This window comes from Anabrus simplex, chromosome 3 (assembly GCF_040414725.1).
Source record: "Anabrus simplex isolate iqAnaSimp1 chromosome 3, ASM4041472v1, whole genome shotgun sequence".
NCBI lineage: Eukaryota > Metazoa > Arthropoda > Insecta > Orthoptera > Tettigoniidae > Anabrus > Anabrus simplex.
The window spans coordinates 269,682,219-269,695,049 of NC_090267.1; the positions used below are offsets into that span (position 1 = coordinate 269,682,219).

Consider the following 12,831-nt stretch of genomic DNA (forward strand, 5'->3'; position numbering starts at 1 on the left):
CAAAAGACCTGCACCTGGCGAGCCAAATTTGTCCTTGGACACTCCCAGTACTAAAAGCCATACGCCATTTCGTACCCCACTGTCGGCAACCCTGAAGATAGTTTTGTCTTATGTACGCCAACCTACACATAACCTAACTCTTGTAAAACCATCAATTATTATGTTTAATACCTTTTATTAAATGATAAGTACGACTATAACCTGTAAACGACTATTCCCTGTAAAGGTGTATTGTACATTTGTATAACCTCAAATACGTAGTGTGAATATGTCTAGCCTCAAAATCTGTGTAGTGGAAAACTGTAGAAAGCTCTGTAATATTTGTTTATTGGATATAATCCACCATCATTCCGATAAATACGGAGGTTTCTGGAAACTTACAGTAATGATCTATTATCCAAATATATGTAGAAACATTAAGAATGTTGTAGACATGTCCATATTGTGACCGTTTGTGGATGCCTTGTTCGAAGGGAACAATAAATTTCATAATGTGCTCAGCTAGAATTCAGTGGTTTACATGATCCTCCATTCAGGGCATGGCCCTTCGGAGAGAAAGCGGTCACATCCTATCAATAATTAATCAGATAATGATCCAACATCATTATGTTCCAATATATTAAGTTCATTTAAATTAGGCATGAAATGAAAATCGTAACAAGAAATTGGAAGGACAATAACTTTAATAAAACAAAATTAACTGACTATAATCAAACAAACCGGATAAGCAACGTAATAAAAAAAATATATATATATCCTTGTGCATTTTCTATCGCACTGTACTAGAGATCAAGTCCTTCTTGAAAATTGTCAATCATGAAATTCAAATATCATCACCACTCACAACACTTTGACACATTTAAATAATTGTAAAACATAATGGAAAATCAGCAGTTTAAGTTTCTTTTCCCTCATCTTGTTTGTTCATTCACTATCACATTTATTAGCCGTACTTTGTCCTCCCCGCTCTACCTATTCCTATTGGTCTCATTGTAACCCTTAGCTAGCTAAATAATAACTTGAATTTCCCAACGGTTATTTGATAAACACAGAAAACCATTTCAGATACATAACAATAACATTATCGATCCATAATTGAGTAACTACATGCCATCATCCAACCAACGGCATCGCATAGCCACCCTTGAAATAAAGTACTAACTACTGACATGTACAAGAAAGTGATCAAATACCAGAAGGTCTGCGTTGCATCTGCGGCTCTCCGTCCTGCTGAAATAATGCTACAGCACCAACTCACGACCTCAAGCAAATGCTACAAGTATTAACATACAGTACAGATGACAGTGATCTCAAAATTCAACCACCGTTCAAGTAGCTTGTCGAAGATCCTACTTATATGTCCGCTTAAATGTCCCACTATTTATGTGATCAAATCTTAACTCATTTCAATACATATGCTCAATCAAACTCTTCGAACGCATGCAATCAATGCTAAATAAATTGCTCATTTATCAGACACAATATGCGCGGCGAACATACCTTTCAATAACACTATCCTAAACCATTGGTCATCTCGAAGAATTAACTCACTAACGCAATACACAATTCAATAAATCATTCACTAATTATGTCGCATCAACTATACCTTAGATGACCCTACATGCCTTACGCCACCATAATATACACCGCATAATAGAACAGTCATCATTCCCTAAATAAATAGGCAAATGTCATTGAAGAGCCTCACTATAATACGTACCAACATCACATAATCCGATTAAATAAACATATCACAACACTCCACGGAATTATTACATCAAAGGATCGCCACATCTCACACACTGGTACATTGAAACTTACCTGTAACATTCAAGATCATATATTCACTTCACAGTTGTTCCATTAATTCGGAAGCTACGCAGGAAAGATCGCGCCTAACCAAATATTTACCGACGATGAACGATATTCTAGCATGTGCAGTCGTATAATGAAACATTAAACTAACACCATTAACACGTTAGGTTATTCAAGTTATTTCACTTTAGATCACCTGTTCAATATTAAAAATCTACATCTACTATAAGCAGCTACAGGTAAAGCAAAAGGGACAAAGTACGTCTACTCATCTGGTCTTCACTTCATGGTAAGGGTAGTGGTAGTCAGGTCATTCGTTCCAAGCCATCTCATCCATTTCGGCAGAACCCGGATCCACCAGGATCCTACCAGTTTACTCAAACATTTTCTCCATATGGATTCCTTGGTTCACTGAAAGTAGCATTTTGGGCTTCAACCTGAAACTTGTACAGAAACAGTTACCAAAAGTTCATACAGATTTACAACTCCACTTTCATAGATCAATACTGGCCTGTATGAATTAACGTCATTTAATGCTATTTGAGTTTATTAGATGCTGTTTAGCCCTCACCTTTACAAATCTTCTGTGTTTTTATACGTATACAAGAGCTACGCTCACTATTCGCTTCTCGATCGCTTTCGTTATACAAGAATTGACATAAAAACAAAATTCTAACTTCATTATTTTCAATAATAATAATAATAAGGTTGCTTTCCATGAACCACAGAGCTACTATCTTAACTTCATTACATGTGATTTCGACATTTGAGGAAACTCGTTACTGCAGAGATTCACAAAGGAACACACGCTACTATTGTTTGTTCTTCAAAACATGAAGTACGTCACACCATACGCCTATTAGATGGTCAGCTGTATACAATTCCAAGTTGATCCATGGCCTCCTTGACGTCTTTAAGACTAGATATAATGTCTGGCCTTTCTTCGTCTCAGTTGTTGATATAATTCATTGCTGATATTTGCTTGTAGCCGCATGCGGTCCGCTGTATACCACGGGGTTCTGAGCTCGATCTTCTGATTTCCGTCCACAAGATCTACTATAAATTTGCGAGTTGTATCGGATCATATATTACGAACATATAAATTCGCCGCACGTCGACAATTTATCTTCCATGCCGTCCATATGCATCTGTTTGACTTATGACTTTCAATGACTCTCTGACACATGATTATACATCATTGAAAGGTCATAATATATGTTTACAAATGGTAATCGACCATTCAAGTTTGATCTACTCCAGTCGATAGGCCAGTCGATCGATTGTCCCTTGTGTGTTCCATTTAGTGTGTTGCAACTTGGTTGCAAGAACATTTCCAGAAGTCGATATTTCTAGACTGTTTGTCGAACAGTATATATATCGAGTAAGACACAGTCACAATCGGGCTCCGTCACTGTTGGACTCAGAGTGAGTGTTGGGCTCCGTGATGGAGTCAGTCAGTCAGTTATTTCTTTTACGTCGCGCCGACACAGATAGGTCTTCTGGCGACGATGAGGCAGGAAGGGGCTAGGAGTGGGAAGGAAGCGGCCGTGGCCTTAATTAAGATACAGCCCCAGCATTTGCCTGGTGTGAAAATGGGAAACCACGGAAAACCATCTTCAGGGCTGCCGACAGTGGGGCACGAACCCAGTCAGTCAGTGAGACAGTGTCAGCGAGAGAGAGACAGTGGAGTAAGAGAATGTAGAGTGTGGGTTAGAGTGAATTGATGTCTGTATTTGTCAGAATCTACTTGAATGAGGGGGTAGTCAGTCTTGTCTTGTGATGATGAAGTGAATAACCAGCGTGAGAACTGGTTGATATCTGTACTAACAGAATCAGTAGTAAATTGCTTCAGTATGTTTCCCTTAATAGTGTAGTGTTGTGTATAACTGTGTGTTAAGGAATAGACATAGCAACAATAAAGTGGTTTTATCTAAGGAAGTGAACGTATCATGTGTGATATTTATTTACACCGAAATAAAATCGCATTGAGAATGAAAAAAATTGGTGACCGTGACAGGATTCTTGGACTTGAAAATGAAGATCGACCAGATGACTGTGGTGATTCTACGTAAGTGCTGGCATCCTGTGGTTTGCCGACAGCGGGAAGCAAAGTGAACCAATAAGTGAGGCTGCGCCAGGATTTGTTGGACAAGGAGGAGGACCCAGATAGTTTCGACTTCGAAGACACTTCAGAGGAAGGAGTTAATAACCGGATAAGCGCTATGTTCGCACAATTAACTTGATTCAGGCCCAGTCCAAAAAACTCAAAGGAAAAATCCAGGTCCAGTCCGAAAAACTCTGAGGAAAATTTGAGGCCCAGTTGAACCAGTCTCAAGAAATAAACAACCGTATCAATTCTTTGGACAGTGAAGTGAGCTCTCTCAAAATCAAGGTGATCACTGACGTCGTGCAGGATGACAATGAACTGGACGGGAAGCGGTCCGAAGTGATAGTTGTGGAGTCCGTAGTTCAAAGCCCAGCGGAAGAAGCGAGTGCCCTATGTTAATGATCGATAGCCATGAACACACAAGTTAAGCCTACACGCAGTGAAGGTGGCTCCACCGTTGTGAAGATGGCAACTCCACAGGACGACACGATCGCTTCCTGGGAACGTGCCGGGCTCAGTTTGAGACCAAAAAATCGACATCAGAAGAGGGAGCCGAATACCCGAACGCTGGATGACTTGGGCAGGAGATGGAAGTAGGATGTAGCCCCCAGCCATGTTCGACCCGCGAGGAGGTTGTGGGAGAAATCAACAGGCGCGGAAGTGTCCACCAACCAAGAGCCGACTACCGAGTCCAGCTGCGGGAGAGGACTCAGCACGCCGATAGAATGCCATGGGTATTCGACGCCAAGATTGAGTGACCAGGCTACACGGCTGAGGAAGAGCCATACCAGCATGATACTAAGTGCGAGGTGGCCGAGAGCTGCAGTAAGCTCCGCAGTGGTGAGATCCATCCAGGGAGGATGTTTGGCATCAAGCAGAACTACAAGGAGGCTCAGACGATGTCCCAGGAGATGGAAGCAGCGATGGCAACGACACGACCAGTGGGACCCCTCTAGGAGACAGAGAACTAATGGGGTCCAACCTACAACCGACAAACAAAAGTGCTACTTGACAGGATACTCATTGCTGTGTGAAGCTATGTGCCGGCAAGAACATTGAGTTCATCACCTCGGAAAAAGAGGAGATTCAACAGGGCCAAGTACGAGACGTGTGATCCTGTCCCATGCTTCACACCATTAGACCAGGCAAATGCTGGGGCTGTACCTTAATTAAGGCCACAGCCGCTTCCTTCCCCTAGGCCTTTCCTATCCCATCATCACCATAAGACCTATCTGTGTCATTGTGACGTAAAGCAAACTCTAAAAGAAAAATGATATGTATGAATTTGAATAACAATGGACTATAGGTAATAAGAATGAGAAAAAAAATCAACTGATTAAAATTTTTATTTATATCATTGCACCCTGCTTTTCATGCAGTTATACTTATCACAAGACCTTGTTGTTGTTCCTTAAGTGATCAGGTAAAAGAAAGAGTACCGGGCGAGTTGGCCATGCGGATAGGGGCGTGCGGCTGTGAGCTTCCATCCGGGAGATAGTGGCTTCGAATCCCACTGTCGGCAGCCCTGAAGATGGTTTTCTGTGGTTTCCCATTTTCACACCAGGCAAATGCTGGGGCTGTACCTTAATGAAGGCCACGTCCGCTTCCTTCCAACTCCTAGGCTTTTCCTATTCCATTGTCGCCATAAAACCTATCTGTGTCGGTGCGACGTAAAGCTACTAGAAAAAAGTCTTTGCTTTGTTGAGCCTACTAGCATTAGTTTATCAGCTGTTTCAAAAAAGGTTCTTCCTAGGTACATACTCAAAAAATATTAGTCAACTATGTAAGCTACCCACTGCATTGTATATTTTACATTTTTTAAAGCTATTATACAGTAACTGGATAATATTGTGCTGCCTTCTTAGGTAGTGGTGTAATCAATTCCTTTTTTTTTTTTCATTACAGTCCTTGCCGCAGTGGATGGAAGAATGTGATCGTCATAATTTAACTTGTGACGTTCCTCGCATTTTGGTTGGCAATAAATGCGATTGCAAGGAGAAACAGGTTGTGAAAACGAATGTTGCTCAAAGGTTTGCCGATCACCACAACATGCCAGTGAGTTAACACAGGTTTTCATCTGTTAATACCCTTCAGAATTCATTGAGCATAATAATATGAATTTTCCCTGTTTGGATTTAGGCTTTCTCATTCTGAAATACTAGAAATGGTGGTATGTTATAGAAACTGTACCGGGCGGTACACCTCCGCGCTGCTAATTCAAACTTTGCGCCAGTTGAAACTCCTCTGCTGGAGGAAGTCTGAACTTTATCTTCGGTATTAATTTTCAAGTTTCTCAGAAGATGTCACTACTTGAAAATTTTGAAGTTTCTGAACTGGGTCGTTTTCGACGTATTTTTGTTTTTCCTGTAGTAAGAAGTGTGAACATTCTCTTCTAGAGGACACTACTGAAGAACTACAATGGTGCACCCTAGTGCGAAGTGAAAGAACTATGTTTTTGGAGAAGTTTTGAATTCATAAGTTTGTTCCTTGTTAAATTTCTTTCTGTTATTGTTTAAGTTGGCTGTATACCCCTTTCTTTCCCCTTGTTTTGTATTTAGCCAATCCCGAATTTCTTTAATTAATTTATGACCAATCAGGTGTATCTTCCTCAACGGGGATATGCTGCTTAACCCTAGCCAATAAAGTTTTTGTGGGAGGGTGTTCTCATTCCTAAAACACCTCAAACTTTCCGCGAGAGTATTTAAACTGCTGATTTTCGGGTCTCCAGGCCACTTCAGTACCAACTTTCAAAGTGTAAAGTACATAGCAGGGGGCGGGAAGCGCCTCTTTCTTCGGGCAGCAGTTCAACAACAAGGTAATGGCCGTTTAATAACTTCTTTTCTTGCTAGCTCAGCAGTTTAACTCTCGGGGCGGGTCCGAAGCGTTTCCACCATGTAACTTTTCCCTAAAATGTAAAGACTCCTAGCATCTATTTTCTTTTAAAGCTACATATTGGGATAGAGAGTGCTTAACCCTCTCGCGCTCCCACTCATATTGCTTTGAGGTGAACTTATTTTCTCAACCGTTTCTTCCAGTCTAGCGTAATGTAAATTGTCTTCTCATATAAGTCACCTCTTTAGTATGGGATTAGCCCTTGCATTAATGGCCTAGTGCCAAGTAGGTTTTAAACAAAATGTATTAGGAGTGCAGCTTCGCCTCCTTTCAAATTGGTATTGTCGAGGCCATGTAATATTTCTGTTTCTCTACTTGATAGGCCTCAGTAGGTTGGGTATTTTTACCCCTGTTTTCATGTCCTTGGAGGACAACTTGAAGGTGGAGTTTGGTGTGGCCTTTGATAGGCTTAAGGTTTAAGAGCAAGTGGCTCTTTCTTGAAAATTGAGTGTTGTATGCCTCGAGGAGGCTTTTCTGTGTAATTTGGAGCAAGTGCTCCTGGGCATGAATGGGGTTTTCTGCCCCTCTGTTAAAACTTATTTTGGAGTAAAGTTGGGCTAATCGCCCAAGAATTGTGAGTTCGGGGCTCGAAGCCCAAATCCGCTAAATACTGTAATTGTACTTTTGTTGCCTTGCTACTCTGTACCTACCATGCTTGTTATTTCTTGATTTTGCAAAGAAAATATAACCTTGTTAAATTTTAAATTAACTTTAATTTCGTAGCCTGAGACCTGTTCACCCCCGCACCTTCTTTCACCTCTGCTGTTCCACAAATACCTCGGAACAGAAACTACTGTGAATTTTGGAGATTTTGCTAAGGGCTGAAAGTAGGAATTTTATTTACTACCATAGTACATTGTGGTTGTGGATTTATTTCTCATAAGTTGGGTGACTTAAGCACCAAGAGCCGTAAGAGAATATGGTGGCCAAGCTTATCTCTGATGATGATGATGATTGATGATGATGATGATGCATTGTTGTGAGTTCATGAACAAGGCCAATCTAGTAAATCATCTTTATCCTTGAGTTTTCCACACAGCGGCACTGTTGCGGGAGAATGCAATAGTTATCATTGATGTCTTGCTAAGATACATCAGTTGACATTGTTGTCTGCAGCCACCATAGTCTGTCTAGAGAAATTTTGTTTGAGACCTGGATATGACATAACTATGAGAAGTTACAAACTTTATTCAAAATATCATTTAGCTGGAGATGGAGTATATACATTGATCTGCTTAAACGTCTTAAGTGAAGAGGTATTGCTATGTACTCAGCTTGAAGCTGTTGCAGCATGGACTTCATATGCAATAATTAACATGGTGTGTAACCATAGTGTTGTATGTCCGGCGCTCCCTTCTCGCTCCGCCAGCCAGCTACACGCGCGCCAAGTGTCATTCTTCTAGCTTCGACGCGCAGCCCTCAGTGCGCGTGCCTGAACAGTCGTGTGTGTACTATAAAGAGGAACTCCCAGCCTGTCCAGATGCCCACTTGCCCCTGTGTCCAGCTCCAGAATACACCCTACGTCGAGCACGGAGGCTACTCCTCTTGAAAATGTGCTTCGACCAGGTGGACTGAATTTCTGGCAGTACGAGGTCTCACCTCTGGTCACCGCTCCTCTGGCCTATTCCGCTGCCCATATCCAGTCATACTATTACATACCGTAATATTTCCCTAATTAATGCAAGCTCCCTTGGTTTCGCCAAGTAAGAATTCTTCCTACATTGAACTTGCTTTTATGAACTCAGCAAGGAAGGACTTTCCAAAACATTTATGTCAGTACTTCTGATAGTTTTCGACTATCGACTTTTCATATCAAGGACTATCTTTTCGAGATAGTAGTGGATGTAAATACTACAAACCTGTATATAGTGTACAAAAGATAGACTCTTTCTCAAGATTCCTAATTCATTTTGCTTCAAGTTAAATTTCAGTTTTATTTGTGTAAATAGTGTATTTTGCATTTGAAGCAAATAATAAAGTTGTGTTTTGTAAATCTCAACCTTGGTTACAACACATAGCTGTAAAAATCCTGTACAGTAGAACCTCTATAATTCGAAATCGGTTAATTCAAAATCCCGCCTGATTCGAAGAAGCTCTCGTTCCCGGAAACATGAGATACAGTTTTGCATGTTATTTCAATTGTATAATTCGAAATACGGATAATTCATAATTCGAAGTACAATGTCGGCCCCATTACCGAAATTCAGACTTTTAATTCGAAACTGCCTTTACATTTTAAAACAATAGTATGTGTAACCGCTAGTTCGAGCGCGTACATAAATAAAAATAATAATAGAATACCAGTAGTGCTAATATAATACTTAATAATATGACTTAAGGAAATAGTAGTAAATAATGCAGAGGCGGAGTGTTCATATCAGAACATAGAAGCGTGACGAGGATCTTTAAATACGCAAAATAAAATCATATATAGGGAACACTTACAGGCCTAAAATGACAACTAAGACAGGATGTGGAACGTGCGGGAAGCCCTTATCGAGGTACATGGAACGTATGACATTATGGGGGAGAAAAGACTTACATGAAACACCCTCTAGCTCAATTATATTAAAATAACAGATAACCAAAATTACACGAGACTAAGTTACATAACAGAGTAGCAGATACTTTACACATTTGACAAACGGAATAACTACGAAACCAAAACACAAATGAATGGATAGTTGATTAAAAGACAGGAGAAAAACTTTAAATTATGAAAGCGAGAATCTAGGGCAAACTCAAGACACGTTGAATATTAAAACTTTGAAAATCACATTAACCAAGAAAATACCAAAACGCAAAGGAATTAAATTTAAATGAAATCAGAAAACATTGAAAATAACATGAAAATAGCACTGAAATAACACTTACTTCGGAAAGGCAGGAGTTCCCGAGGGTAGCCCTCGAGCGCGAACGCTCGCTAGGGCGGTCGGATGGAAAATGACGCCAAGCACATGCATCATTTTTCCAAAGCCGGCAAGAAGACCGGATATGGCCCGATTACAATCAACCAATAAGAAACAATTTCCACTAGATTCTCGTTTGCCAATACATTCGCATAACCATATATGGTCATTTCCTGTCTACAGACGCTAGACAAATTACATCAGTATTTCAACATCCATAACCGCACGTGCGGTATAGGCTGTTCCAAATTAAAGCACCTTTACATTTTTTAAATGTTACCAAATTACATCATGATATACAAATCACTTTATCACTCTTGCAATGTTAACAATCCAATCTTGAGGTTTTCTTAATTTACATTTTACTATTGCCTGAAAGAAAAATTATTACACACATACCCCAGCCACATAAACAAATATTCCAGCAAAGTCCAGAGTTCTTATTTCTTCATTTCTCAAAATATTACAAACAAAATAAAATCCTTCAGTTATGTTAAATTTAAAAAAAACTTTTACATTTCCAAACTCTAACTTCTTGCAACACACAACATCCAGTTCCAGTTCACTGTCCCACCACAGCTTACAGTATGTTACAGAGTAATTTCAACTCGAAATTTATCCGCTCCGCTTCATAATAGAACGCGGGTTCTGGAACGTGGAGGGGTAGCTTTCCGCACTTACACTCACTTCGGTGGGTCTACAGTGCGTTTCATGCTTCCTAAGTTGAATAAAATCGGAATTCTTTTGTATTCAACCTTTTAAAGAACGCCGTAATATCATGCAACAGGCAGTGTGTGGGGAAAACAGAATCGGCGAACACTGGCGCTGCCTACAGTTGACGAAAAAACGTGGCTCATATAATAAATTCGTAGGCACCGAACAATATTGTCATTGCCGGTAAAACTGCATTGCTTTATTTTAATACGAGCCCAAACGGTCTTATGGTTTTAAAGAAGAAAGTGCCAGCCGGAGAATCGTACAAGGGTGGGGGATGGGGGTCATAGTAGTGCGTTCGTTGCAATGCACATGGAAGCGAGATACTTTATCCCCTCGTCATAGGAAAGTTCAATAAGCTACAATGTTTTAAGGGCGTCGGGCACTTTCCATGCCAGTACAAAGCATCTAAAAATAGAAACAGTACAGAAATCCAAAAAGATAATGCATTTGCACAGGGGAACTGGCATAATTTATTCTCGTCTTGGAATTGTGCGATTTTCTTTCATTGCGTGAGGTTATGTTTGTCAGTGATTTATCCAAGTGCATTATTTGAACATTGTAAATGCACCTTGTTGGATACATTTCGGAAATAGTTTTTCCATGGCATTTGAAAGGTTTAAACTGTGAATCGAAGGTGATTGCATGTATTAATGGGTCTTAGAATACTTTGTGACGCGGCAAGTGTTTACATTTCTGAAGTACGAGAGAAGTGCCATGGCGGGAAATCATACAAGGATAGAGTCATAGGAAAGTTCGTTTTTAAGGGCATCGGGTACTTTCTGCGTAAATACAAGGCATCTAAAATGCATACAGTATAGTAATCCAATTAATAAAGCACTTGCACATGGGAGCCAACAGATTTCTCCTCGTCTTTGAATCATGTTTTTTTTCTTTCTTTCTTTCTTTCTTTCTTTCTTTCTTTCTTTCTTTCTTTCTTTCTTTCTTTCATTGCGTGAGGTTATGTTTACCAGTGAGATATCCGAGAGCATTATTTGAATACTGTAAATGCACCTTCTTGGATACATTTTGGAAATAGTTATTTTTTCATGGCATTTGAAAGGTATAAACTGTGAATCAAGGTTAACTGTATGCAGTAATGGGCCTTAGAATATTTAGTAACGCGGCAAGGGTTGGCACTTCTGAATTGCGAATTGGCGGTTAATTCGAAATCACGTAATTCGAAGTCTGATTTTTTAGTCCCAATGACTTCGAATTAACGAGGTTTTACTGTACCCATTTTGGGCCTGGCTGGAAACTGTGATAGGTATGGCCCAGCCTGTATGCATAGTTCTTTCGGCCGGACCGCCCCGATTGTAAAAGAGTGAACAGGTCGCGCCGGCCTGTAATGCTTTTGGAACGGACAAGGCCCAATGGATACAGGTAACAGGCACTTATTGGTCCTACCCAACCCAGTACAGCGGGATAGCGGTGACCTTAGGCTTCATATGAATGTTCGATGAGTGTATCCCATTGTAAAAATGGAACATACAATGGTGTAACCACTACTACAGTGGTTACACAAAACAAAGCACTAAGCACAGTAAAGGGGGGAAGGTAAGAGCAACTACACAATATCAGAAACCACTAAACGCTCAGAGAAACATTAGCTGAAATTACACGGATCTCCGCCTACCAAAACATACGTAAAAATCAGTAGGGCCAACTAGTGGAGAATAAACCAGGAAAGTGGAAACAGGCAGGACCTACCGAGGGCATGGACATGGCTTAGATTGCAGATTCTGAAATAAATCAACCGTGAACCTTAAATTTGAAAAATGTTATTTACAAAAGGATTTTACAAATACAGTCCGAACAAAATCCGCCAACTTGCAACTTACGAACTATATTCTCCATGATACACATAACGTAGAGGTTCTTTGATAATGTCTTTCTACAAGTTCAAATTTTCAAACCAACTATACATCTAGTTACAAATCCAGTTATACAATGCAATTTACAGTGAAGTAAACGTACTCTCCAAAACTCTAGCGTACATCAAGTAACACTGAACTACCAGAGGCAAACCCCAAGGTAGAGAGGGGCACTATCGACTGATAAGTATCGAACTATCAGATAAAAAATTAGATGTATGGCTTTTCAGGCGTTTGCTCGAGTCGATAGTTTAAACAACCGTAACAGTTGACTACTTTAAAAAACAAGTCGACTGAATTCAGTCGCATTCCCATCACGCATCTCTCCACGTTTCACTGTTCAGTGAGCACAAAACAAGTTGACTGAATTCAGTCGCACTCGAGTCACAGCGACATGGAAGCGAATGGAACTATCGGTTTATGGTCACTTTGGATATATAATTATGTTACTTCATATGTACCTACGATATATGGCGATTTTCTCTTGTCGTTTATATGCTCTTTATTTCGTTGCAAATTT

General features: G+C 40.1%; 1 protein-coding gene across 2 annotated transcripts in view; it reads left to right on the forward strand.

The window, feature by feature from the left end:
* The window catches only part of LOC136867213 (putative Ras-related protein Rab-33), a 151,543-nt gene that overhangs the window by 68,147 nt on the left and 70,565 nt on the right, over positions 1-12,831 (forward strand). For both annotated transcript variants that reach the window (XM_067144347.2, XM_067144348.2), the window contains one exon: positions 5,828-5,977. In XM_067144347.2, the coding sequence (XP_067000448.1) occupies positions 5,828-5,977 (150 nt within the window). The remainder of the gene's footprint in view (positions 1-5,827; positions 5,978-12,831) is intronic.